The sequence below is a fragment of the Nematolebias whitei genome, chromosome 9 (genome assembly GCF_014905685.2).
Source record: "Nematolebias whitei isolate Nwh7 chromosome 9, NemWhi1, whole genome shotgun sequence".
Classification (NCBI taxonomy): domain Eukaryota; kingdom Metazoa; phylum Chordata; class Actinopteri; order Cyprinodontiformes; family Rivulidae; genus Nematolebias; species Nematolebias whitei.
In genome coordinates, this window is record NC_056506.1 from 27554968 (window position 1) to 27578704 (window position 23737).

The 23737-nt window shown below is 42.1% G+C and overlaps 3 protein-coding genes across 3 annotated transcripts; 1 reads left to right on the forward strand and 2 right to left on the reverse strand.

Annotated features, from left to right (window-relative positions):
• Positions 1-2967: 2967 nt before the first annotated feature.
• On the reverse strand, positions 2968-4247 carry cldn1 (claudin 1; the record flags this gene model as incomplete). The annotated part of the gene is given in 3 exon segments (XM_037682171.1): positions 2968-3052; positions 3143-3307; positions 3900-4247. Coding segments are annotated over 3 exon segments (473 nt in total), but the record flags the coding sequence as incomplete, so codon positions are not given.
• A 1903-nt stretch (positions 4248-6150) lies between these two features.
• On the forward strand, positions 6151-8095 carry LOC119414191 (carboxypeptidase N subunit 2-like). The gene is given in 2 exon segments (XM_037681291.1): positions 6151-6355; positions 6516-8095. Coding segments are annotated over 2 exon segments (1785 nt in total).
• Positions 8096-22022: 13927 nt separating this feature from the next.
• LOC119415039 (transcription factor HES-1-like) lies at positions 22023-23543 on the reverse strand. Its single transcript, XM_037682170.1, has 4 exons — positions 23457-23543; positions 23261-23356; positions 23091-23178; positions 22023-22462 (listed from the first exon to the last, which is right to left on the reverse strand). Exons 1-4 carry the CDS (start codon positions 23541-23543, stop codon positions 22023-22025), a joined length of 711 nt encoding a protein of 236 aa, XP_037538098.1.
• Positions 23544-23737: the final 194 nt, after the last annotated feature.

The following is a 23737-nucleotide window of genomic DNA, read 5'->3' on the forward strand; positions in this document are numbered from 1 at the left end:
TTTTTTTTTTTTTGCATGAGTCGGATCCTCAACACCACCTGTCAATCAACCCAGCACGCTCGTCAGCAACTGACCAATCAGCGACCTCAATTTGTCCCAAAGTGAAACGCCCCTTACCTGCAGGAACAACTTTTCCTCTGACAACATTGTCGGGGTTTTACATTACAAGCGTCTTGCAGTCAGAGGTTAATAGTTAAATTACATGTTAATGCTTAAAGCTAGTTGTGTTTTGTTTTGTGTGTTTTGTATGTAGATATATGTTGCAACTTCTGGTTGCATTAGTCTTCGTTTGTTATGATCCGTTAAAAGTCCTATTTGTGACTGAGCTCCTCGTTTACAGTCATACCACCCCGAACACGCCCGATCTCAGAAGCTAAGCAGGGTCAGGCCTGTTAGTAATCAGACGGACGACTGCCTGGGAACACCAGGTGCTGTAAGCCTTTGCACTTCTCACACACCACACCATGAGGTGCGTTGGTCAAGCCAAGAGCCATTGTCAGTACTGGGGGCTAAGCACCCCCAAAGGTCAGATCCTATAATCGCCCCTGGGATTAGCAGTTTGTGTATGTTTTCATTTTTTCAGTGTAAAAGTGTCATGTTTGTTTGCATGTTTTAGTCTTGTTCATCAGATTCTATGCTTTCATGTTCAGACTGATGGTCATTTGATGTCTGAGTGAAGCTTCAGTTCATTCACAGAACTGTGTAAATTGTGCCAAAATGTCAAACTGCTCTTTTGTGTGTAAAGCTATTTAAAGGTCAGTGCATGAACGAACTGGTGTTTCTATTCACAGTTTAGGTTTTTAAATTCTCTAATTGCTTTATCAATGAAAATCTAACAGTATTAGAATACCCCATCTTTTTTTTTTTTAAGCTGTTTAAACTTTTCAAAATCTTTGCCAACTCTTCTAAGACCCACAGTCTTATAACTTTTTACACAGCTTATACAATAAATACAAAATGTTGGATTTTGGGGTTATTGATGCTCTAGCACAATTCAAACCTTTATTCTGACATTTTTGTGTTTTATTGTTGTTTATATTAATTTACACTATGTAAATGAAAGGTAGAGGTTCTGTTTGTCCCTTGAATTAGGGGGTGTAGACCAGAGCTCAAGTTGTAAACTAATTGATGCTGGAACGCAAATAGCGGGTGGGCCGGGTCTGGGGGTTTTCCCCCAAGAAAATTTAAAAAAGTAGATGTGATTTGTGCATTTTTGTGTATTTTAACAGGTTGTTCAAGATCTGTTTACCTACATTTGTAAATACTCCCTACCCCCACTCCTCCTTACTTGACGGTTCCGAGCCTGACAGAGTCCCCGCTCGTTGTTGTCAGACACCACATGTCAAATGTCCAGGCGCTTCCTTCGTCTGTTCATGGCAGCTGCCTGTGAGCTCCTGCCTGGTTATCTCAGTCGACACTCACCCCCACCACTCTTTTAGGGGTGGAGATTTTTTTAAGGGTAGAGGCAGAAATGCTACTGTATTTTCCGACATATAAGTTGCACCTTTTTGTAATTTGCAAGTCCTGTGACTCATACACCGAAGCGACTAATATACTTTTTTTGTCCATATTCATAACCTGTTTTTTGACTGACGTGACGCTTTCATTCATTCTGACATGCATCAGATTAAATGTTAACATTTGCAGACGCTAGAGGGGCGAGAGGGCCCTCTAGGCTTTTGGCAACTACCACTACCCCCCCCCCCCCCCCCCCCCCCGAGACATCTGAGAAAAACTTAACACAAGTAAAATGTCCCCAAACAGAAAATCCTATTTTGCAGATTACAAACTGCAGTTAATAAAATATGCTGCCCAAAACGGTAATCGAGCAGCAGGAAAAACGTTTTGTAAACGGGTGGGGTCTGGGCAGTCAGCCCAGGGGGATTCAACCCGGTGGAGGCGACGGCCGCATGATGGTGGAGGCGACGGCCGCATGATGGCGGAGGATCCCCCCTCACGGGTAACCTTCCCCCAGTGTCTGGCTGGCTCCCACCAGGTGCATGCTCTCTACGGCGGTGCACCACCCATCCATCAATCCAGCCATCATCCATCCATCGCGGCTCGGGATGCAAGCTCTACAGCTTTCCTCCACCGCAGGATCGAGGAGGAAGGCTCCGCGACGGTGCACCACCCATCCATCCATCCATCGTGGATCACGTGCCTCGATGCCCCCTTCCTCCCTGTTCCAGTGGCAGAGGAAGGGGGCAGTGAGGCGCATGATCCGCGGCCCTGGGAAAGAGCAGTGTGCGAGCAGGGGGACGCTGTAGAGCCGCGAGCCTTCGTCCCAGCTTCGGCGGTGGAGCAGGGACAGCTTCTGGGCAGCTTCATTTCGCTGCACCACCCAGGCGAAATGAAGCTGTTTTGACCATGAAAGTGCATTTATTCAGGAAAAGTTAGACTGAGACACACCTTTGCCATAATGTCGAGCAAGCAAATAATTGTTTTTAAGTGTTAATCTTGATAAATTCTTGTTAAAATCCTCCCGTGCACGCCATTTGGCAGCCAAATGATTTTTGGCACGACACCGGCCCACGTATGCTGGGCGTCAGCGGTGATGCATAATAAATGCAACTTATACGGTGAAGTGGCCTTTTTTTTACACATTATGAGACATTTTTGGACTGATGTGACTTATACGCCAGTGCAACGTATACGGTGGACAATACGGTACTTGAAGGGGCAGCTCATATCTGATATTAAGTGGCTGTTGTGTTTAAAATGAGTGTTTATGTAATTATTTTCAGTTTACATATCCAATATAAGCTTTATTCGTTCAAGGCGGTCATATTTTTCATAACTTTATTAATTGTAAGCCTGAGAGTTGCTGGATTCAAGCAAACAGTTACTGGAACGCACCCCGACATAATGAAAGTTCCCAGATCCTGTTTTGGCAGGATCCGGCTCAAATAAAGCACTGGTGTACGGTACATCCTGAACTTTTATTTTCTCCTCTGTCGTTTACCTTACCTGGAATTGGTTGGAGTAAATGGGTTGTAGAAGTCCTGAGCTATTCTGTGGCCGTACCAGGACGTTCCCACTAAACCAAGCAGACCTAAAAACCATGAACAGGAAAAAAGACAAATTCAGCTAAAAGCACGAAGAAGAGCAGGGAATTGGGTTTTCTTTGTTTCTGAAGCCTCACCAGCAATAATGAAGACGACCCCTCCAGCCAGAGCCACTTTGTTCTTCTGCTCCGGCTGTTCTGACATACAGGTGGTGCACTTCATCCCCACCATGGACACCATGATGGAAATAAGCGACAGCAAAATGGAGGACACCATCAGGCCTCGCGCTCCCTGCACAATATCTGGAGACACAAATTTTGTGCATTAGAACAATTCACAATTCATTCAAATGTTCAAACGTCAGCGTTCAGGAGTAAAATGTTTCCTTGTTTTCATGCTCTGCTTTATAAAGGCTCATGAGTCTAACATGCAGAGATTCTTTTATTTCCACCTAAGACAAGCACCTCAAACAAAACAGACAGGAATTTATGCAATTACACATTATAATTTTTTAATAAGTCTGCTATCAGTCTTTTAAGCTCAATAATATTTATATTTGATAAAGTTGTTAAAAATAAGAAATGTGTGGGAGCTGCTCATATTTCTGTCCCGTTATATTCTGCGTCTTTAATGAGACAGCTGCTGGAATTTGACATGTCTCGGCACGCCGGAGGTCTTTCCAGATAAAGCGCACCGTGAACATAAACTGCAACAAGAGGCACAGACTTCATGGTAAACTCTGTGCATCATTTATTTTCTCAAGACTTTTAACTTTTCCTGTACGCACAAATTTATTTTAAAAAATGATTCTGGATTTTTATGCTGATCATGTTTTGGTTATTATGTTTCAAGAGCTATAAAATATTACTTTAAAAATGATAAATAAATCAGTACCTGGTAGTTGGAGGAGGGAATCATAGACTTTACACTGAATTTGTCCCGTGCTCTGATATACACAGGACTTCCACAGCCCCTCATACATGGCCTGGGCTGTGATGATGTTCTCCCCAGCATAGGATGAAGCCTTCCACTCCACCATGACTGTAGATGCTATGATCCCAATGAAGCCAATGAAGCCCAGTGTGAAACCAAGAAGCTGTATTCCTCCATTTGCCATTGTTCAGCTCTAGAAACTCAAAACAAAGGAACGTAAAGATGAAGCCAAAACCAAAAAGTGTTTGAAGTAATAAAAAAATTTGGCTTGTGTTCTCCGTGCTGGTTGTGCCCTAGGAATTTGCTCCCCCCCCTAAAAAAGGTGTGTACCTGTCCATCCTTAAAGAAAAACCTGGAGAAAAGGGAGGATCCAGGAATGCCATCACCTTTTGTTGAGGTCAGAAGGATACGAGTGACACCTTGTGGAGCTGAGCAACTTCTGCAGCAAAGAACTGAAATCTGAAGATCCACTAGAACAGGGGTCTGCAACCTGCGGCTCTGGAGCCACATGTGGCTCTTTGGTCCCTCTGCAGTGGCTCTTTCAAGCTTTGACCAAAACTAACAAAAAACTAAATTTTATTGGTTGTTATACAAACAACAAAAAGGACTAGTTTTAGCTGTTTTCCTGTCATTCCTTTTGCATATATGTGAATACTGGAACAAGTACAAGGAGTAAAATATACTCACTTTAACTTTACTTCTATACTTAATTAATTTTCCCACAATTAAAAAAAATTACATAGGTTAGCTTAGTTCATAGTTTTTATTATTGTATTTTCTGGCATATAAGTCATAGTTTTTTTGCATATATTTGCCTGTCCTATGACTTATATGCTGAAGCAACTTATATATATATTTTTTCCAATATTCATAACGCAATTTTTGACTGACGCTTTAAATTTTAAAGAACTGCAACAGCGAGTCCTCCCATGCACGTTTGCTTCACTCGGCTGGAGTAGGTGGAGGAACGCTGGAGATCTAGCGGCTCCGGTCGCAATGGATGGATGGATGGATGTATGGATGGATGGATGGATGGAGCCACGCCACCCAGGCAAAATGAAGCTGTTTTGAGCATTAAATAAATGCACAATAAATGTGACATAATGAATGCGACTTGTGCTTTTTTTCTCTTCATGATGCTTTTTTGACTGATGCAACTTATACTCCGGAGCGACTTATATGCCGGACAATACGGTAATTAAAAAAACTATCCCACAGGCCAGTGTATCTTTTGTGCTGGTCCCAAGCCCGGGTAAATGGTGAGGGTTGTGTCGGGAACGGCATCCGATGTAAAACACTTTTGCCAAAACCATAATGCGAGTTCATTAAAGGTGCAGGACTTCAAGTACTTGGGGTCCACTGTCCAGGAAAATGGGGAGTGAAAGAGGTGAAAAAGGGAGTCCAGGCAGAATGAAGTGGATGGAGAAAAGTTTCAGGAGTGATTTGTAACAACAGGGTGTCAGCAAAGGTCAAAGGAAAAGTTTACAAGACATTTGTGAGACCAGCTGTTGTAAGGTCTGGAGACAGACATTGACAAAAAGACAGTAGAAAGAACTGAAAGTGGCAGAATTGAAGATGTTGAGGTTCTCCTTAGGAGTGACAAGGATGGATAAGATTAAGAATGAGATCATCAGAGGTACAGCACAGGTTGAACAACTGGGAGATAAAGTTAGAGAGACCAGACTGAGATGTTTGGACATGTCCAGAGGAGGGACAGTGGGTATACTGGTAGAAAGATGTTAGAAATGCAGCTGCCAGGAAAAAGACAAAGAGGAGAAACATGGATGCAGTTAGAGAGGACATGGAGGTAGATGGAGTGAGGACAGAGGATGAAGAGGACAGAGAGATGGAGGAGGATGACTCGCTGTGGAGACACCTGAAGAGGGAAAAGATGAAAGAAGAAGAAACGTGTCAGGGTGTACCAGTAATAAATTGTTTTTTTGCAGGTCCTAAAACTACAAATCTGCTGCAGGTGTAAAAAGAACATGCACAACAAATTCCACCATGTTGTTAAAGGAAGTCAGAACAGAAAAGTAAAACCCTAGAACTGAAAGAGGGTGGAAGTTTTGTCCTCCATGACTGTATCTAAAAAAAAAAACAGGTAAATCAAGGGGGTGTTTAGTTTGACTTTTTGTCACAACTGTGGACCTGTGTTTTCTTTTCTTTAACGTGTAAGACGTGACACTTTTCTCTCCTTTCTGTCTCAGCAACCATGGATCCAGATTTGTTGAAACTAACAGTCCACTTATCTCTGGAGAAACCTTTCTGTTGTTGTGAGCTCATAAAATCCTGGCAGAAGTCAGTCGCAGTCCAAAGGTTTATCTTTCCTAATTCAGCCTTACTGTTTGCTGTGAGTCAGCTTGTGTGCAGATCCACATGGACATTTATTTCAGTGTGATGGGATTTCTGTAACACAGGTACGTTCTTGTTCTTTTTAAACTGGAACACGTGTTTTAAATTAGATCATTCTTTTTGTGAACGCATCTAAATAGTGGCTATCAAAGAGTTATCAAAATTACACTTGTTTTTATTCTCGTCTGTTATTTTACACAAGCTGCTTTTTGTGTGTTTTGACAGTAAAAATGGTCAAAGAGTTGGGTCTGGCTCTGCTCCTGGTGCTGCTTCTCTGCCACAGAGTCAGCAACAACTGGCAGAACATCTGTCCATACCGATGTCAGTGTTTCACCCAGGTTCAGGTGCTGTGTACTGAAGAACGGATGTCACATGTGCCTGGAAACATCTCTAAAGGCGTCAAGGAAGTTATTATCATGACGTCTTCTGTGAGCTACCTGTTTGCCCACACACTACATGACAGCCCACAGCTTACCAAGCTCATTTTCCTCAACAATGCTCTGCGCAGTGTCCACGCCAGGGCGTTCGAGCATATGACCGAGCTGCAGGAACTGGAGATCAGTGGGAACCCATGGCTGGACAATTTGTTCATAGGAACTTTTTCAAAGCAGGAGAATTTGATGAAGCTTCTGCTCAACTACAACAAGTTCCAGACGATTCTTCTCGGTATGTTTGATTCCCTGACACAGCTCGAAACACTGCAGCTGAAGAACAACTTCATATCAGATCTGCCCTCCTTTCTTTTCCAGAACCTCAGCAGGCTGCGTGTTCTGGACTTGTCCCAAAATAAACTTGAGGCGCTGACAAGAGAGACTTTTTCTGGTCTGGCGAAGTTAGAGATTCTGAAAATGAACAACAACCTCATCAGCAATCTCACATCCGACACCTTTCATAACATTTCTCATCTCGTTGAGCTTCACTTGGAGGGAAACATGTTAGAAGGACTGAACGACAGCGTTTTCTCCGCCTTAACAAATTTAAGTGTGCTGAATCTTCGAGGAAATCTTCTGACATCCTTCAGCGATGAAGTCTTTGGATTTGAGCCATCCAATTTAAAGGAGCTGAACTTGAAAAGCAACCGACTGGCTGAGCTATCGCCTCTGAGCAGTCTAGCCTCACTGACTGACCTTATCTTATCAGCTAACCAGCTTTCCAACCTCACGGGAAACCTTTTCAGGAATGTGAGCGCCCTGGAGAACCTGGACCTGTCTGAAAACCAGCTCACCTCTCTCCCTGAAGTTATCTTTAAAGGTCTTGTAAACATCAAGGAAATTCACCTCCACAGTAACAACCTGACAAAGGTGGAGGCCAAGCTGTTTGAGGACCAGTGGTTTCTTCAGAGGCTCTACTTGTCTGACAACCAGCTGGAAATGCTCCCTGAGGGTAGTTTGGACTCGTTTATCTTCCATCCCACTGTGAGGCTGCATGGGAACCCGTGGGCATGCGACTGCCGCTTGTGGTACCTGCATGACTGGGTGCTGCAGAACAGTCTGGGTGTGGAGATGCTGGACAGGCTGCTGTGTGCAAGCCCGAGCTTTTTGAGACAACGGACTCTTGTTTCCGTTGACAAAGATCAGCTGGTATGTCACCTGTCTGAGAACAAGATGTCTGATTTCAAGTCCTGTATCCTTCAAAAATACAACAACACATTTAATATCAAGTGTAAAGTGGAGAAATGCTCTTCAGTGACAGTGAGGGTTCAGTTTCAGGAGGAGAACGGACACATGACGGAGCACGTTTTGAAAAATGAGGATGAAGATTCTCAGTGTAGCAATGAAACCGCGATAGAGAACGCAAACAATTAGTTTGTTCACGGTGCAACTTTTTTTCTTTACACCAGGGGTCAAAGAATGTCCCGTCTGTCAACACAGACTAAAATCACCAGCTGATAACCAGCAGGAATGCAACTGAATGAAATGAAAGGTGGATGAACTCTTTCTTTAAACATGCAAAGGTCAATTCTTTTTAAAAGTTCTTGTTGTGGCTAAAAAGAACAGAGAACAATTAAAACCTGTTCTGTCTTTGGCTCATCTCATTGTTCATAATGCGTGATGATAACGCTGAAACGTCCGTTGTATTTTCTGATCTCCATCAGGATTACCTGATTTGCACAACCATCTGTGATCGTTGTTCGAGTGTGGCTCTTTTAGCTATTCATTTCAGTCCAAATGGATCAGAACCAAATAAGTTCCTTTACAAATAACTTTTTTTAATATTAGCAACACTTTGATTTGGAAGAGTTTATCAAAACATAAAAAAAATAGATTTGCTTGTAAGTTCCCAGAAAAGTATTTTATTAAATCTTATTCATTAAGAACTGAATTTCTCATGACAGGTTCAATTTGTATCATTTTGCTCTGAAACAGTTGACAAAAGTACTTACCCCCTTCAGAAATAACTATTTGTTAAATATAAACTAGGGTTGTAACAAGTGAGTGAAATCAGTTACCATGATGAGCTGCAGAATTTTAAAGAGAAAAGATGCTCCGACCTCATTCTCACTGAATTTACTCTGTCTCTGAAAAGAATAGGGGAAAATGTGAAGCTTTGGGAGACTGAGCTTTGTTTAATTTGCCATGTTTTTATTCATACATGAGAAAACCATGTTCTGTTCATAGGTTAGATGGTTTGAGTCAGACCAGTCCTTCTCTGATTATCCCTCCTGAATACTCAACAAAGGAAATAAAGAGTCATGGAGGAGGAAAACTTCACACACAGATGGCTCCACCTTGAATACAGCACTAACTCCTGGTTAACAAGGGTCAAATGTCAGGGGGTCAATTAGCCCTTTATTTCAATATGAATGACATCACAATTTATAGCACAAAACGTGATGGCTCGGGAATTTCCAAATGTTTGGAGAAAATGACCTTAGGTTACCTTATTTGTCCAAAACTGTGGAGTAAACATTTAAAAATCACAAGTTGTTAAGGGTAATGATTGTGAAACAATTAGAAGTCCGGTATTTATCTGCAAAACAACGTTTTACAATTAGCTTTAACACTACTGCTTAAAAATATTGATAATTTTTCTGAAAACCATGTGAATGGTTTTATTTCAGTCACAGAGAAGGAGATGTTTGTTAATTAATTAACTTAATTGTTAATTATTGAACAATTTCATGTGTTTTGAATTTTTAGCAGACATTTTTTGAAACACAAATATAAAAAATATCTATTAAAAAAATGACAAATTCAGTGTGTGTGTGTGGGTGTGTGTGTGTGTGTGTGTGTGTGTGCGTGCGTGCGTGCGTGCGTGCGTGCGTGCGTGTGTGTGTGTGTGTGTGTGTGTGCGTGTGCATGCTCTCTGTGGGGTAATCTGAGCTCTACACTATCATGTATCAAGCTAAAGCACAGAGAGACCAAATGTAGCTATCAGATAGTAAGATACATAAAAAAATAAAATAAAGATGTGTTCAAAGACCTTAAAGGAAAATCAGCATTGAACTATTTTTTTCAGAGACTCAATAACAGGCCTGTCACGATAACAAATTTTGCTGGATGATTAATTGTCTCAGAAATTATTGCGATAACAGAAATTATTGCGATAAACGATAATATTGTTTGAAATTTGTCAGTATTTAGTAATTATTATCAAATTTATGAAGAAATGTTTTTAATTTGTTTTGAGTGTAGTACCTTTTTCCGACCACCAGATGGCAGTATAAGACTGAACCAAAGGATGAAAAGTGAGGGAGCAAGCAGCGTGTCTCTTTAAGAAAAAAGGGAGGAGGCCCCTTGACATGGAGGTCTCTCTTCAGTTCTCAAAATGGCAGATGCTCTGTGTGGTTTGAGCTCTTTAGCATAGCATTTTTCACACAAAGTTTTTAATAAAACAATAATTAAACAAGTTCTCAGCTTCTTTTTGCAGAGAAAAACAACTTTTTACATGAAAGCACGAGTTTCAACCGTGAATTTTGGAGCTTCGACAAGACGGAGGTTTTTTCCTGAGGTCGGCCTATTAGCTTATTTCGTAGCTTAGCTGCTTTTAACGATCCAGAAACACGACTTTGGACGGTTAAAATGGATTTTAAAGAGAAAGTGAGGGGTTACACCAGAGTTGAGCTTTTTGTCATCCAGTGTCTTTAGTAGAGAGCGACACAAAGAAATGATGAAGCTGATAAATGAAAATGAGGTTGATAATGTTCATTTATCATGCGATTAATTGATTTATTGTTTATTGTGACAGGCCTACTCAATAACAAAAAAAAAACATAGACAACATAGTGACTCCTGTATGTGTGTACATGTTAGCCAAGTGGCAGCACGGTGGGACAGTTGGTAGAGCTGCCATCTCTCAGCGAGCAGGTTGCCCCGGCTCAAATCCCAGCCGGGGGCCCCTTGAGTTTGCATGTTCTTTTCGTGCATGTGTGGGCCCTCCCCAGGTACCCCGGTTTCCTCCCACAGACCAAAAACATGCATGTTAGGCTGATTGGTAACTCTAAATTGTCCCTGAGTGAGACAGTGAATGGTTGTTTGTCTCTCAAGTGTCCCTGTGATGGACTGGAGACCTGTCCAGGGTGTCCCCCACCTCTCGCACAGTGATAGATGGACATGGACACCAGTGACCGCTGCGACCCAGAAAGGAAGAAGCGAGTAAAGATAATGGATGGAGCAATTATTATCTCACAAACTTATGCTTTTCTAACAGAATCTGAAAAACAATTTATACAATTCCAGGTTCATCAGCAGTAAAAGTGAGGTTTGAACGAACAACGTATGAGCAGAAAGTTACATGTCTGGGTGGTGAAAGAGACAGCAACAAGCAAACCCAGCTGTTTCCTGTGAAGTTCTTAAGAGTGATTAAAGTATGGTGGCTTCAGCCAATGATTCATCCAAAATGATTAAAAAAAAAACAATGAGTTGCAAAAGTATTCACCCCTTAGTATAATTTTCACTTTTATTATATTGTTGCCTTGATATTTAAAAGAATTTTCAACATGTGTTGTTTGTATTAATTAAAAAAATTTTTTAAATTAAGAAAATTAGCCTGTGTAGCAGAACACGAGACACATGAGTCATCATTTTTACCAAATCCCTGCCAGCATCATTCCCTGACAGTTTCTCCCACTGCCCTGAGAGCATCGGGATGCTGTGTCTGACCGCGACGTGCTGGGGACTGTTTAGTCAGATCTCCTTTCTCAATCCTGCACGCACCACGTTCTACACGCAAAGTTTCAAGACTGAAAAGAAGAGAAACAGAGGGGAGGGGACATTATCTGGTGAGACAAACAATGTCCAAAACAACACAAAACACTGGAGGGGTGTTAGCACAGAGTTCAGCAGGGAGGTGGAGCGGGGCAGTGCTGGGTCTTCAGGACAAAGAAGAGGTCAGCTGAGGCTCAGAGCCTGGGGTGAGAACCCAACAGGAGACTTCGTCATCAGAAAATCTAAACTAATTTCACACACAAAATATATATTAGTGCGTTATTACCAAATTTATCATCAACAACCTCAAACTAGACAAGAAAACAAGTGTCTGTTGATCTCTACTCCACCACAGTCATGTCCTTCCCTCAGTGGAACACAAATAAGTTCACTCAGATGTGAAGCGACAACCAGCACCAGTTGCTATTATGTGGACAGGTTTCCATTAGCTCCACGCTCTTAGCCACTGAGAGGGTGACACACATTCTCCATGATATGATGACCCAAACATTTCAAGAACACAAATAAATCCTTTAGCACACTCAAAATGCAAACCATGCTTACAAACAAGGGTCATGGTTCTCCCCTCACTGCATCCCGACCCTTGGATTTAGGCTAAATTGGTGTTGGTGACCAAATTAAGAACAGCTGACCTGATGTGAGTGTTAAGTGGACGTGGAGATGTCACCATAATAGTAAGCTTTCCATGCACTGGTTCACTGGCCTTTGTCTTGTCCGTTCCTATTGGAGGATGACAAGAGGCTATAAGCTTCTTATCATCACGTTACAATTATGGAGGAGGAATCAGGAACTATGGCCCTATAGACCATCTCTGAAAAAGCCAGCCTTGTTTTTTGTCAAACCTCCCAGATGGAGAGGTTTTATTGTGCATACGTGCAGACCTTCATTGTTTATGTCTTGTTCAATGGGGAGTCACTGAAACACCCAGCAGTTTGTTGCTGCCTAACATCTAGAGTACCTCCCACATTAAAATTTCCAGCAGCAGAAGTTCAAGTGACCATTGTCTCATGGTGGAAAGGCATTAAGATACATGAGTTATGACTCGAGACATGGTCATCCATTTAAGTTTGTTTGTGTTATTTAGTTTAATGCATATTAAATCCTGATTTTCAGAAAAAAAAATCCACTTGCTCAAGTTCCAGTCACCTGGCACACCTTATTTAATGGTTTCACAAAGCACACTTTTTAAAGTTGACAATAAACCCCAAAGGATACAGAAACTTTCCAATCCCCGTTTTACAGACACATATTCTTTGCTTTAATTATTTACCACTCAGAGGAATTCTTTAAAAATGTAATTTCCTACAGTTTGGAGGATGAATTTGTCTTGTGTGAATAAATTGTTATTCAGAACACTAACGTACATCTTTGTTACATTTGATGAAACTGAGGTTTAATGCAAAGGGCACCGTCTTCACTCTGTCCGTCATGTTTATATAGCGTGGTACAAAATCACCTTTATGCCTCCTGAAGTCCTCCTGGTTGTTCTTGGAGCGCCACTCTGTCAGCTTCTGATTATTGAGTGCTGATCTGTTCTATCCTGTGCTTAGTCTCACCACTGTGGTGTCATCTGCAAATTTAACAATGATGTTGGATGAAAAGGTAGTCATGGGACTCCAGTGCATATAACCCCAGGAGAGCCTGCACTAAGCATCATGATGGAGGAGCACAGGGACACCAACTTGTTTGTGGTCAGTGAAAAAAAGTCATGATCTCCCCTCTCCCCGACTGGTTAATTATGGAGACAAATTCTGCAAAACCTGTCTCTCTCATGGCTGTAGTGTATTCACCAATTCAATCTTCTACCGCTGCGTATACAAAAAATAAAATAGTCAAAACTTCCCTTAAGATCTGGACTCAATTCCGCCGTCATTTCGGACTACAACTTTTATCTCTTCATGCACATATCGCAGCATATCTTTGCTCCCTCTCTTGTGGATAAAACCTTTACAGCTTGGTTTGATCTTAGCGTACGGACCTTGAAGGACTTATTCATTTATAATGTTTTTGCTTCCTTTGCACACCTATCAGACAGATTTGCTCTTCCATCACATCACTTTTTTAGATACTGCATCTACAAATCTGCAGTTTCGTTCCTAGTAATTTCCCCACTTTACCCCATTTGCCTGAGAGTTCTGACCTGGATTCCTTGTTTTTGTCCACTCCTGGGCTAAAGCGCTCTATTTCGACTCTTTACAATTTAATTGCTTCGTGCCGTCCGAACTCTGTAAACTCGATTAGGAGCCTTTGGGAACAAGATATCGGGGAGAATATTTCTGACGAGCTCTGGTCACGTATTCTGACACGGGTACATAAATCCTCTATTTGCGCTAGGCACTGTCTTATTCAATACAAGCTGGTGCACCGTGTGTATTACACTAAAGCCTGTCTATATAAAATCTATAACACAGTCTCTCCAGCTTGCAAATAGATGTCAACAGTCCCCTGCAAATCTTATACATATGTTTTGGCAGTGCCCTTGGCTCAGTGCCTTTTGGACGGAGGTATTTGCTGCTATATTTGAGGTGGTCTGTACCGGTCCGTTATGGTGAAGATGGAGCTGTGCTGCAAGGCAAAGCTCTCTGTTTACTGGTCAGTCTATATTCCTACACTCACCTATGGCCATGAACTCTGGGTAGTGACAGAAAGAACAAGACTGGATACAGGTGGTTGAAATGAGTTTCCTCTGCAGGGTAGCTGGATTCTCCCTTAGAGATAGGGTGAGAAGTTCAGTTATCCGGGAGAGACTCGAAGTAGAACCGCTGCTCCTCCACATCGAAAGGAGACAGTTGAGGTGGTTGGGGCATCTGATAAGGATACTTCCTGGGCACCTCCCTAGGGAGGTGCTTTAGGCATGTCTGACTGGAGGACAGGCTGTTGAGACTATGTCTCTTGGTTGGCCTGGGAACACCTTGGAGTCCTCCCAGAAGAGCTGGAGAGGTGGCTGTGGACAGAGATGTCTGGACCTCCCTGCTCAAGCTGCTGCCCCCGCGACCCGACTTCGGAATAAGCGGACGATGATGGATGGATGGAAAATAAAATACAGCTCTAGCACTCTAAATTTTCAGAAAATAATCTGATAAGGGTTCCAGTCAGATTCCAGATACCCAGAACTTTGAGACTGTTAAGCAAAAATTATCTTGTAAATTTTTGGTTGCAAATACCAACAGCACAACACTGAGGCTCTGTGACCTGTGAGGAAATCGAGAATCCATGCGAACATGCTGAAACATTTTGAAGACTCCTGCATGAATCCTGTTGGTTGACATTTATATTGAGATACTTAAGAAAGATGGTAAAAATGCACTCACGCGTTGGCAAAACTTAAAAGATTTTGTTTAAAATTGTCTGTCAGTTTGACTCAAATAAATTTTTTAGTACATAATTAACAAAGGAGTGCCTAAGAACAAATAATCCAACTTTAGTCCAGTTACAAAAGTCACAATTCAGTTCTGTCCAACTGTATTTAATACTGTTCAATAGTTACATTGGTTTTAGTAAATAAATCAACATCTAAACTTCAAATCCAAATGTTTTCCCACGTGCATTAACATGCATGGAGATGGTGGGCAGGATGAAGGATTGGGGGCAGGACAGGGGGTTGGGTAGGATCAAGGAATGGGGGTGGACACAGCGAAGAAGAAACCTACTGGAGTTGAGGCAGATGAAGGACGATGCTTGACACGAGCTTCTTTAGTTACACCAGAACAAAACTGTCCAAACTGTAACTGAAGCATCTATATTCTTAGACGTCCCACTCTTACCAGTAAAAGGTTTACTGCACTTTGAAAAAGTATTCACAGCCATGAAACTTTTCCTTATTTTGTCCTGTTACATCAGCAAACTGCAAATGTATTTTACTGGAATCTGACGGGATAAACCAGCACAAACTTGTGCACAAAATGGTGAAGTGGAGAAAAAAAATGATACATGGTTTTCAAAATCTTTTACAAACAAAAGTCTGAAAAGTATCATATACTGTTCATTTGTATTCACCCTCTTTACTTTCATACTTTGAACCCAGGAAAAATAACTGGCTTCTTCACCCAATTAGTAAACAAAGTCCACGTTTGTGTCATTTCTGTATAAATCCAGCTGTTCAGTGAAGGCTTCAGAACACGAGTGATCAAACAGCATCATGAAGACCAAGGAACACTCCACACATGCTAGAGAGAAAGTTGTTGAGAAGTTTAAAACAGGGTTTGGTTATAAACCAGCATCCCAGGTTTTGAACATCTCATTGATCACTATCCACATGGTTCCTTTCATTGCATTTTAAAGGGACAGTCTAATTAATGGGGAGTGGTGGCACAGAGGCTAGAGAAGGTGGGCCTGTGATTGGAAGGTTACTGGTTTGACTCCCCGGACCGACAAGGTTGGTTGACAAGGAGGTTGCGGAGCATTAAGTGTATCACAAGACTGAGGAACAGCTTCTACCCAAAGTTGTTAGACTCATAAATCCCAGACAAATCTATGCAATGCCACTTTAATTGTTGATATGTCACTTTATCTGTGCTGCTGATTATCCATGCTGCTGATTTCTTCCCTTTAAGTTGCTATATTCATACCCATCTGCTCACAACTTACTCGTGTTCAGGCTGCTGTTTAATACACCATATTATATTATGTTATTATCATTTAGCATATATCTTAGACGCTTGTATGCTTTCTTTTTTATACTTTATATTTTTGCTATTATATTATAGAACAGAAATCTTGGAACGAGGGGCATAAACTAGGGATGTCATGAAGGGGCAGAGACGTGAGCAGATGGGGGCCAGCGGGGGCCGCTGATCATGACATTTATGGACTATAAAACAACTATTTCTAAAAATAGCATACCGTTGTAGGGTTTCTGGGGTCTGGTCCTATCTTTTGTGTTTCCTCATGTTTGCCAGTCACCCCTCAGTGTTTCTCCTCCTGTGTTCCAGCACCTGTGTCAAATCTAATCACCGCAGGTGCCTGTCATTTCACCTTGGTTAGTGTCTGTATATATTCAGTCCCTTGGTGTCCTGTCAGTGTCTCTGGACTGTCCTTCGTAAGGCTGTGATGTTCTGTGTCCCTCCGTGTTCTCTCCTTAAAAGTATGTTGCTGCCCCACCAGCATTTTGGTTAATTGTTTATTAAAATAAACTTTAGTTTTTTACTTTAACTTGGAGTCTCTCGTCATATTCCTGCACTTGGGTTCAACACATGGAAGCTGAACATGATAACCATGTGAAAGAATGCTACATTAGCTAATACTATCACTGTTTTCTCAAATGAACTCTATCTGTGTTACTACATGAATGTATGAGTGGAGAGCGTAGATCTTTACAGTCCAATGGTGATGATGACTCTGTGAATGTATCTGTCCACCTGATCAGTCCAAATGTTAATTGAATGTCCAGCGGACCGATACCTTTGCAGTCTCAGCACCATCAACGTATAAACAGTGTATGTTCAGCAGACAAACACTCACATAGGAACACAGATGTTGTGTGGTGAATAAAAGGCTGAAAAAAGTCTTAACACAGTCGTGCAAAAGTGCATCTGTTTAATATTAGCAACAAAGCGTTCTTTCACATGTTTGTAGTTTTTCTGAAATAGTTGTGTTTATAAGCCTGAAAAGCAACTACCGTATCCAAATACACCCTCATTTGGCTAGCCGTTAGTCTAGCCTGAACTAAAACCTCTGCCTTTTTCTCGTACTAGTTCTTAATAACTATTTGACCGAACTTTACATCACATCAAAAATAACCAGACCATCCCTTTAAGACCTCCACCGTCATCGTAACACATTTCAACTGAAGATAATGACTTGTGAAGAGGAAGCAGAGTAACACTGTTTTAACACATCTCTCTGTGTGGCTTCAGAAAGATACATTTTTCTCCTCCAGTGTTATCCTGTCAGTCTGATTCACAGCCGGAAGCTTCTCTTCCATGTCTGTCGTCGGCTTGTTCCGAAATCCAAATGGGCTGGACTGGCCTGAAGGAACAACGACTATTGTTTATTCACCACTGATATTGAGTGCATAACGTATTCATTAGCTGTGGTAAGAACCACCACCCCCATCAAGCACCATAACAACCCTGCTGAGGTGATTCGCACTCAGAGGTTTCCGCTGTGTCAGAGGGAGAACCTGTCACTGTCGCCGCTGTGATTGTGAGCGGAGGCTATCAGTCATGGAGCACAGGGTCCTACCCAGTTTCATGTTCACCATTATCTGCTTTACAACGTTTGACAAAATGCTGCATCCTGCAGGGCTTTGATCTGGGAGGGCTTCGAGAGGACAAAACGCAGACTGATGGTTCTGGTGCAAGCTTCGCCTGCTGGAGCTGCTCCTTTCGAAGCTGTAGGTTCACATATGAGTAACCTGTCACCACTTCACAGTCCTGTGAAGAGGAGAGTGTGGTCTAAAGAGCCTTTAGGCCCAGGACCTTGGGGAGTGACCAACAATAAGTCGCCTTTAGCACAGTGAAAGTGACAGCGTGGTTCTCCCCCGCCCGTCCCAGCCATTAAACCTTTTCCTGGATAAACAAGTGGAAGGCCCTTTATGAAGATTGAGAGGGTCACAAAGAGACGAGCCATTGAGCCACAGAGGGGCCCGTTTTTGTTTTTGTGTTTCGAAGGGTCTTCTCAAAGGATGCTCTGACAGGAGGGGGAGCTCTGTTTTCATCTTTTAGTGCTCTTTACATCAGACTTCTCTCATATGAACTGAACAGAGATGCAAGCTGCTTAAATTAAGACTATATATATATATATATATATATATATATATATATATATATATTCTTAGTAAGGTGGTACATACAAACAGTACACTAATCCATGCAGAGTTGTAAACTTGAGCATTCTTCACTTCTTATCTGTATCTAAGGTTTTATCTGACCCAGCGAACTCTGAAATGATTTGATTTGCAGCTCAGAAATCACGACTCTTGTGTTTGTCTCTGCAGATGGACGTGTTGGATGTTGGACTGTCAGCCTTGTTGATTGTCACATATAAGGCATCGAGTTGTTGGAGTGGGTTTGTTCTGAACGTGTGAGTGACCTCTGGTCTTGTGACCTGGTGGATGAGCAGCGTACTCAGAACAATCGCTCAGACTAACAGATATCCAACTGTTCAATAAAGCAAGTGGGATGGATCCGTTGTCCTGACGCTGATGCACTATTTTAGAACATATAACCGAAACTCATGAATTTACAATAAAACTGTCTTTATTGTGTGAATGTTTATGAAGCATTCATACTACTGTGATCCGTTTTTCTTCTGTATGTTTTTCGGCATCTTTCTCGTCCCATAATTTTTGTGCTATTTCAACAAATCATAAATCAAAACATTCAGCACTTTCAGGACAATCCTGCTATGACTTTTGGTATTGGTCCAACTTCAGCTTTTTGAAATATTTAGCCTTTTCTGCCATTATTTTCTTATAGAAAATGAATTGAGCTCATTTTACGTTCCTCAGATCTTTAGATCTGTTTCAACCTTTTACTGCTTCTTTCACATTTTGTTCTGCTTCAGCTTCTTTCAGCTTCCTTGTGCACATTTAATTTTTTTTTCAGTTGTTTTGTGCTCCTTTCAGATAATTTCTGCTAACTACAACATTTTTGTGCATCTATCTTCTTTCTACTCCTTTCAGCTTATTTTTGCAAGTTTCAAGTTTTTCTGCTATTTCAGCTACTATTTAACTGTTTTGTGCAAATTTGATCCCTTTCAGTTAATTACACATTTTTTGCACTCATGTCAACCTTTTTTTTTTTTTGCCTAATTCAGCAAAAGTGTGCTCTCCTCACTTCCTTCTGGTAATTTCTGCTTTTTTCTACTTTTTTAGCTATTTCTCAGCATTTTTTCCCCCCAACAATTTCAGATTTCCACTTCTTTGTGCTAATTTCTGCTTCTTTAAGCCTAACTAAGCAGACGTGTTCTTGGTTTCTTCTGCTAATTTAAGCTGGTTCTACCTTTTCAGCTAGCTTTTCAGCATTTTTTTTTTTTAGCTAATTTCAGCTGTTTTCAGATAAATATAAGTTTTTTTTTGTAATCTCTAACGGGCAGCACGGTGGTGAAACTGGTAGAGCTGCTGCCTCTCAGCGAGAAGGTTGCCCTGGTTCAAATCCTTTCTGGGTGGAGTTTGCATGTTCTCTCCGTGCACGTGTGGGTTTTCTCCAGATACTTCAGTTTCCTCCCACAGAACAAAAATATGCATGTTAGGCTGATTGGTAACTCTAAATGGTCCGTAGGTGTGAGTGAGAGAGTGAATGGTTGTCTCGTTCATCTCCATGTGTTCCTGTGATGGACTGGAGACCTGTCCAGGGTGTCCCCTGCCTCTCGCACAGTGATGGCTGGACATGGGCACCAGTGACCCCACCACCCAGAAAAAAAGAAGTGGTTAAAGATAATGGATGGATGGATGTTAATCTCTGCTACTTTCAGCCTAATTTCAGCTTGTTATGCTCCTTTCAGCTGTTTTCTACTAGTTTCAGCTTTTCTGCTATTCAATCTACTATTTTAGGGGAGTGGTGGTGCAGAGGTTAGAGAAGGTGGGCCTGTGATTGGAAGATCGCTGGTTCAAGCCCCGGTATCGACAACATCAAAAATGTGGGTGGGGTAGATGAAGCACCCACACCTGCTCCCACCCTCATTCGCCCCACTCTGGGCCCTTGAGCAAGACCCTTAACCCCCACCATCTGCTCCTTCGGGTGTCCTAGACAGCAGCTCTCTGCTCCACACAGAGGGATGTGGTAGCTCGGTGTCTGTGGTTGTGTCAGGCTGGACATCCGGCGTAAAAGTAACCACCAAGTCTTAGTGCGACTTAGTTCACTGTGGCGAACCCTGAAGAAGGGAGCAGCCGAAAGAAGAAGAAGGAAAAAAATCTACAATTTAGCTGTTTTTATGCAATTTTTAACATTTTCAGCTAATTCCACATTTTCAGCTCATTTCAGCATTTTCCGCTTCTCTCTGGTACCGGTAGTTTAAATTTTTCAGCCTTTTTAGCTGTTTTTTTTTTTGTTGTTGTTGTTGTTGCCAGTCTCAGCTTTTTAGCTATTACATGCTCATTTCTGCTTATTTAAACCTAATTATGTATTCTTTCTGCTTTCTTCTTCTATTTTAGGCCTGTTCTTCCATTTCAGCTACAATTCAGCATATTTTAGCTAATTTCAGCTGTTTTGTCCTCAAAATATTCAGCAATAAGCATTCACTCTGCAGGAAATACAATTTCTCTAGTTGTCTTTACTCCAGTAGGAAGGATGAAAATCTGATCTGTTAAGAGATCTAGTGAAGCACCTTGATTATGGTTTAGCAGCTAATCCCGTATCATTTTCACTTCTGTATTTTTCAAGTCCTCCAGCAGCTTTGGAAAAATCCAGGCTCCACTGGAGGCGTGTGAAGTCTTTTGGTATCTGTGAAAGTGTCTCTTCTCAGCCTGAACTTGTAGATGCAGAGTTGCTGTGTCAATGTAGACATGTAAACATAACTCTTTGATCTGAAAGGTTAAATGTGCCAAAGCATCAAAATAAAACCAGCCTCATATAAAATTCCCCTGTTATTCTTCCATTTGTCAACCACTGCACAACCATGGGATTCAGGGTGGGGGAGTGAGAAACCCCAGCTTTCTGTAAGAGCTTTGGACCTCACAGACTTCACAGTAGAAATGTCCAAGTTTAAATGGGACACAGAAAGTTGGACTTTATGTAGCTAAAGTGGCTTTTTCATCCTTTAAGAGTTACAGTTCGTGAAGATTTTCCCACAGAGCATTAAACTTTGTGTGATGAAGTCATAGCATTTGAGCTATTCAAACTTTCCAACTTGTCATTTTTATTTTTTTACAGCTTTTATTTCAGCATTTGTCTCTTACTTTTGCAGGATTTATGGTTTTCTGAGATCCTCACACACAAAATGATCACAGACTTTTATGTCTGAGCTCATAATGTTCTCTTCAGCTTCGATTCAAACAGAAGGAAGTCCCAAAATTATTGTTGTGCTTTAGAGAAGGACGTTGTGGGATGTTAGAATCTTGTGCAGCAGCTTTCCTTTTTATTTTGGTTTAAAGTTTGTCTGCTCTTAATTTAGCCACTCAGAAGTTAACAATCATCCTATCTGTGTGGAGTGCAGGTGGGGCAGTGTCTGCAGACTGCACCCATCCTTTGTCTGCACTCACAGCCTCTGAAGATCCTTACTTTATACTTTTTTAAATGTTTTTGGTCAAACATGTCCACTCTCACTGTGGTTAACTGAAGTTTGAGCACAATGACTGTTTCACACAGATCTGAGCTGAAGTCCACCACAGCAGCGCTCGCTCTGCCCTGAACCCACCCATTGTTGGAACAGTCACATGGAATCACTTTAGCAAAAAATATTTTATTCATCTTTAGAAAATGCCGTGCATGTCAAAGCAATTCCCTCTAGTATAAAAATTGTGCCATAAAAAAAATATGGAAAATACAGCAAGGAAAGTGGCCAAGATGGTCTAATTTCATATTCACATAAAAAACAATTGTTTTCTAACACAAGTTTTCTAAAATGTTTACAATATGTACATTAATATGTTTTATAGTCGTATTGTCCTTTCTTCTTGCAGTTCCTACCACGGTCTCCACACAGAGTCTGAGGTGGCAGCAGGCGCTGCAGGTGACATGTGATGGAAGTTTTGTACGGTCACAGGTGTGAGAGCTGCACTGGGAACAAGAAAAGCAAACTGTCCGTCCGGCGACGGCACCACCTGGAAGCTGCCGAACACCTTCACCGCTTCTGGGGAAACGTGCGCGTGGGAACTGCTTTTCAGCGACACCTGAGGGGATGAACCCGCGGGGGTCTGTGTGCCAGTGTGTCCCAAGGTGCCCGGATGAAACAGGTTCACAGAACTGATCTGGGTCACGCAGGCAGCGAGGTGGCTGAGGAGGCGGGTCGTCACCTCTGCGTTCACCCCTTCACACGTGGACAGGAAGCGGGTGACCTCCCCGACACACTCACTGAATCCAGCTCGGTATTTAGTCAGGACAGCTGGGTCTGTGTTCCCAGCAGCTGGAGAAGAAAACAAAACCAACACACGAGTATGGATTAAAATGAGGACAGAGGGAATTAATTTACATGTTTCTGGATAAATTACACCGTCAACTGAAGGCTTTGCATGCATATCGCCCGCCACCTCTCAAGTCAGTTTTAGACAAAGATCATCTTATTGAATTGACAGCGTTGTAACCGTTTGGTCAAACTTTGGAAATCATTTTACGAGCAATATCAAGAGATCCTAAAAGATGTGTTAGCTCTTAAAGTATGATTTGTAAGCAACTCTCAGCTACTACCACAACAAACTTTAGCTCCGTATATGAAAAACTGAACGTGTTACAGTCATTTTAACGTAAGACGCTGTTGGTTAGTTGTGGTGTACACCTTACGTTGAGTTGACTCCAAAAAGGTAATCCCTTCTAAATATATGTTCAGTTTCTGCAAGTTTCATTAAAATCTGCCCAGTGGGTCATGAGAAGTTTTGCTAACAGACAGATATGGGCAAAAAACATTATTGTGTGCTCGCCTTACTGTGGTGTGCGATAATAACCCCATTATTATTTATTATTATTATTATTAAGCAGTGAGTGCACTCATGAGGTGGAGTTTTAAGAGTTCCTGCAGCAGAAGCAGGTGGACTCACCACACATCTGGAGTCTCTGCAGGTTTCTGAGGTGCTTCACTGTCATCTCAAGAATGTCCGCCTTTTCCAGTTTGGAGTGTCTGGAGCTCTTTAGAAGCAAAGATTGAAACAGTTTGACTCAGTTCGCTGAATTGTCGCAGTTGTATATTTTGTCTGTGAGCTCATCTCACATCTTTCCTCAGCGCCTCCAGGATCAGGCTCTTCAGCTGCCCCAGGCTCTCGTTGATGCGCGCGCGGCGCCGCTTCTCCATGACGGGTTTGGAGGACTTTGAACACAGCAAAGATGCAAATAAAAACGTGCGGACGCAATTTCTAGCATTCCACAAAAGGTACAACACCTTCAGCAACAAAGCTCGGAGAGTTTACCTTTCTGTTCTCCGACTGAGTCCGAGGTTTCCTCGGTGTTGAGTCCCCGGCGGAGGGAGACGTTCTTTCTAAAGTGCCGGCTGGCATCTTCCGGTTCCAAACTCAGGCAGAAATTAGTCCGCGGCAGCGAGTCCCGGCCTCTCCCGTCAGACCGCAGGTGTCGAGACTGATCCACGAGCTGTTATTAACGCTTCAGCTTGTATTTATACGAGCACAGGCTGCACGCGAGCGGCTCGTGCGTGACACCCCGGGTTCCCTCTGTCTGACCAATGAGCGCGCGG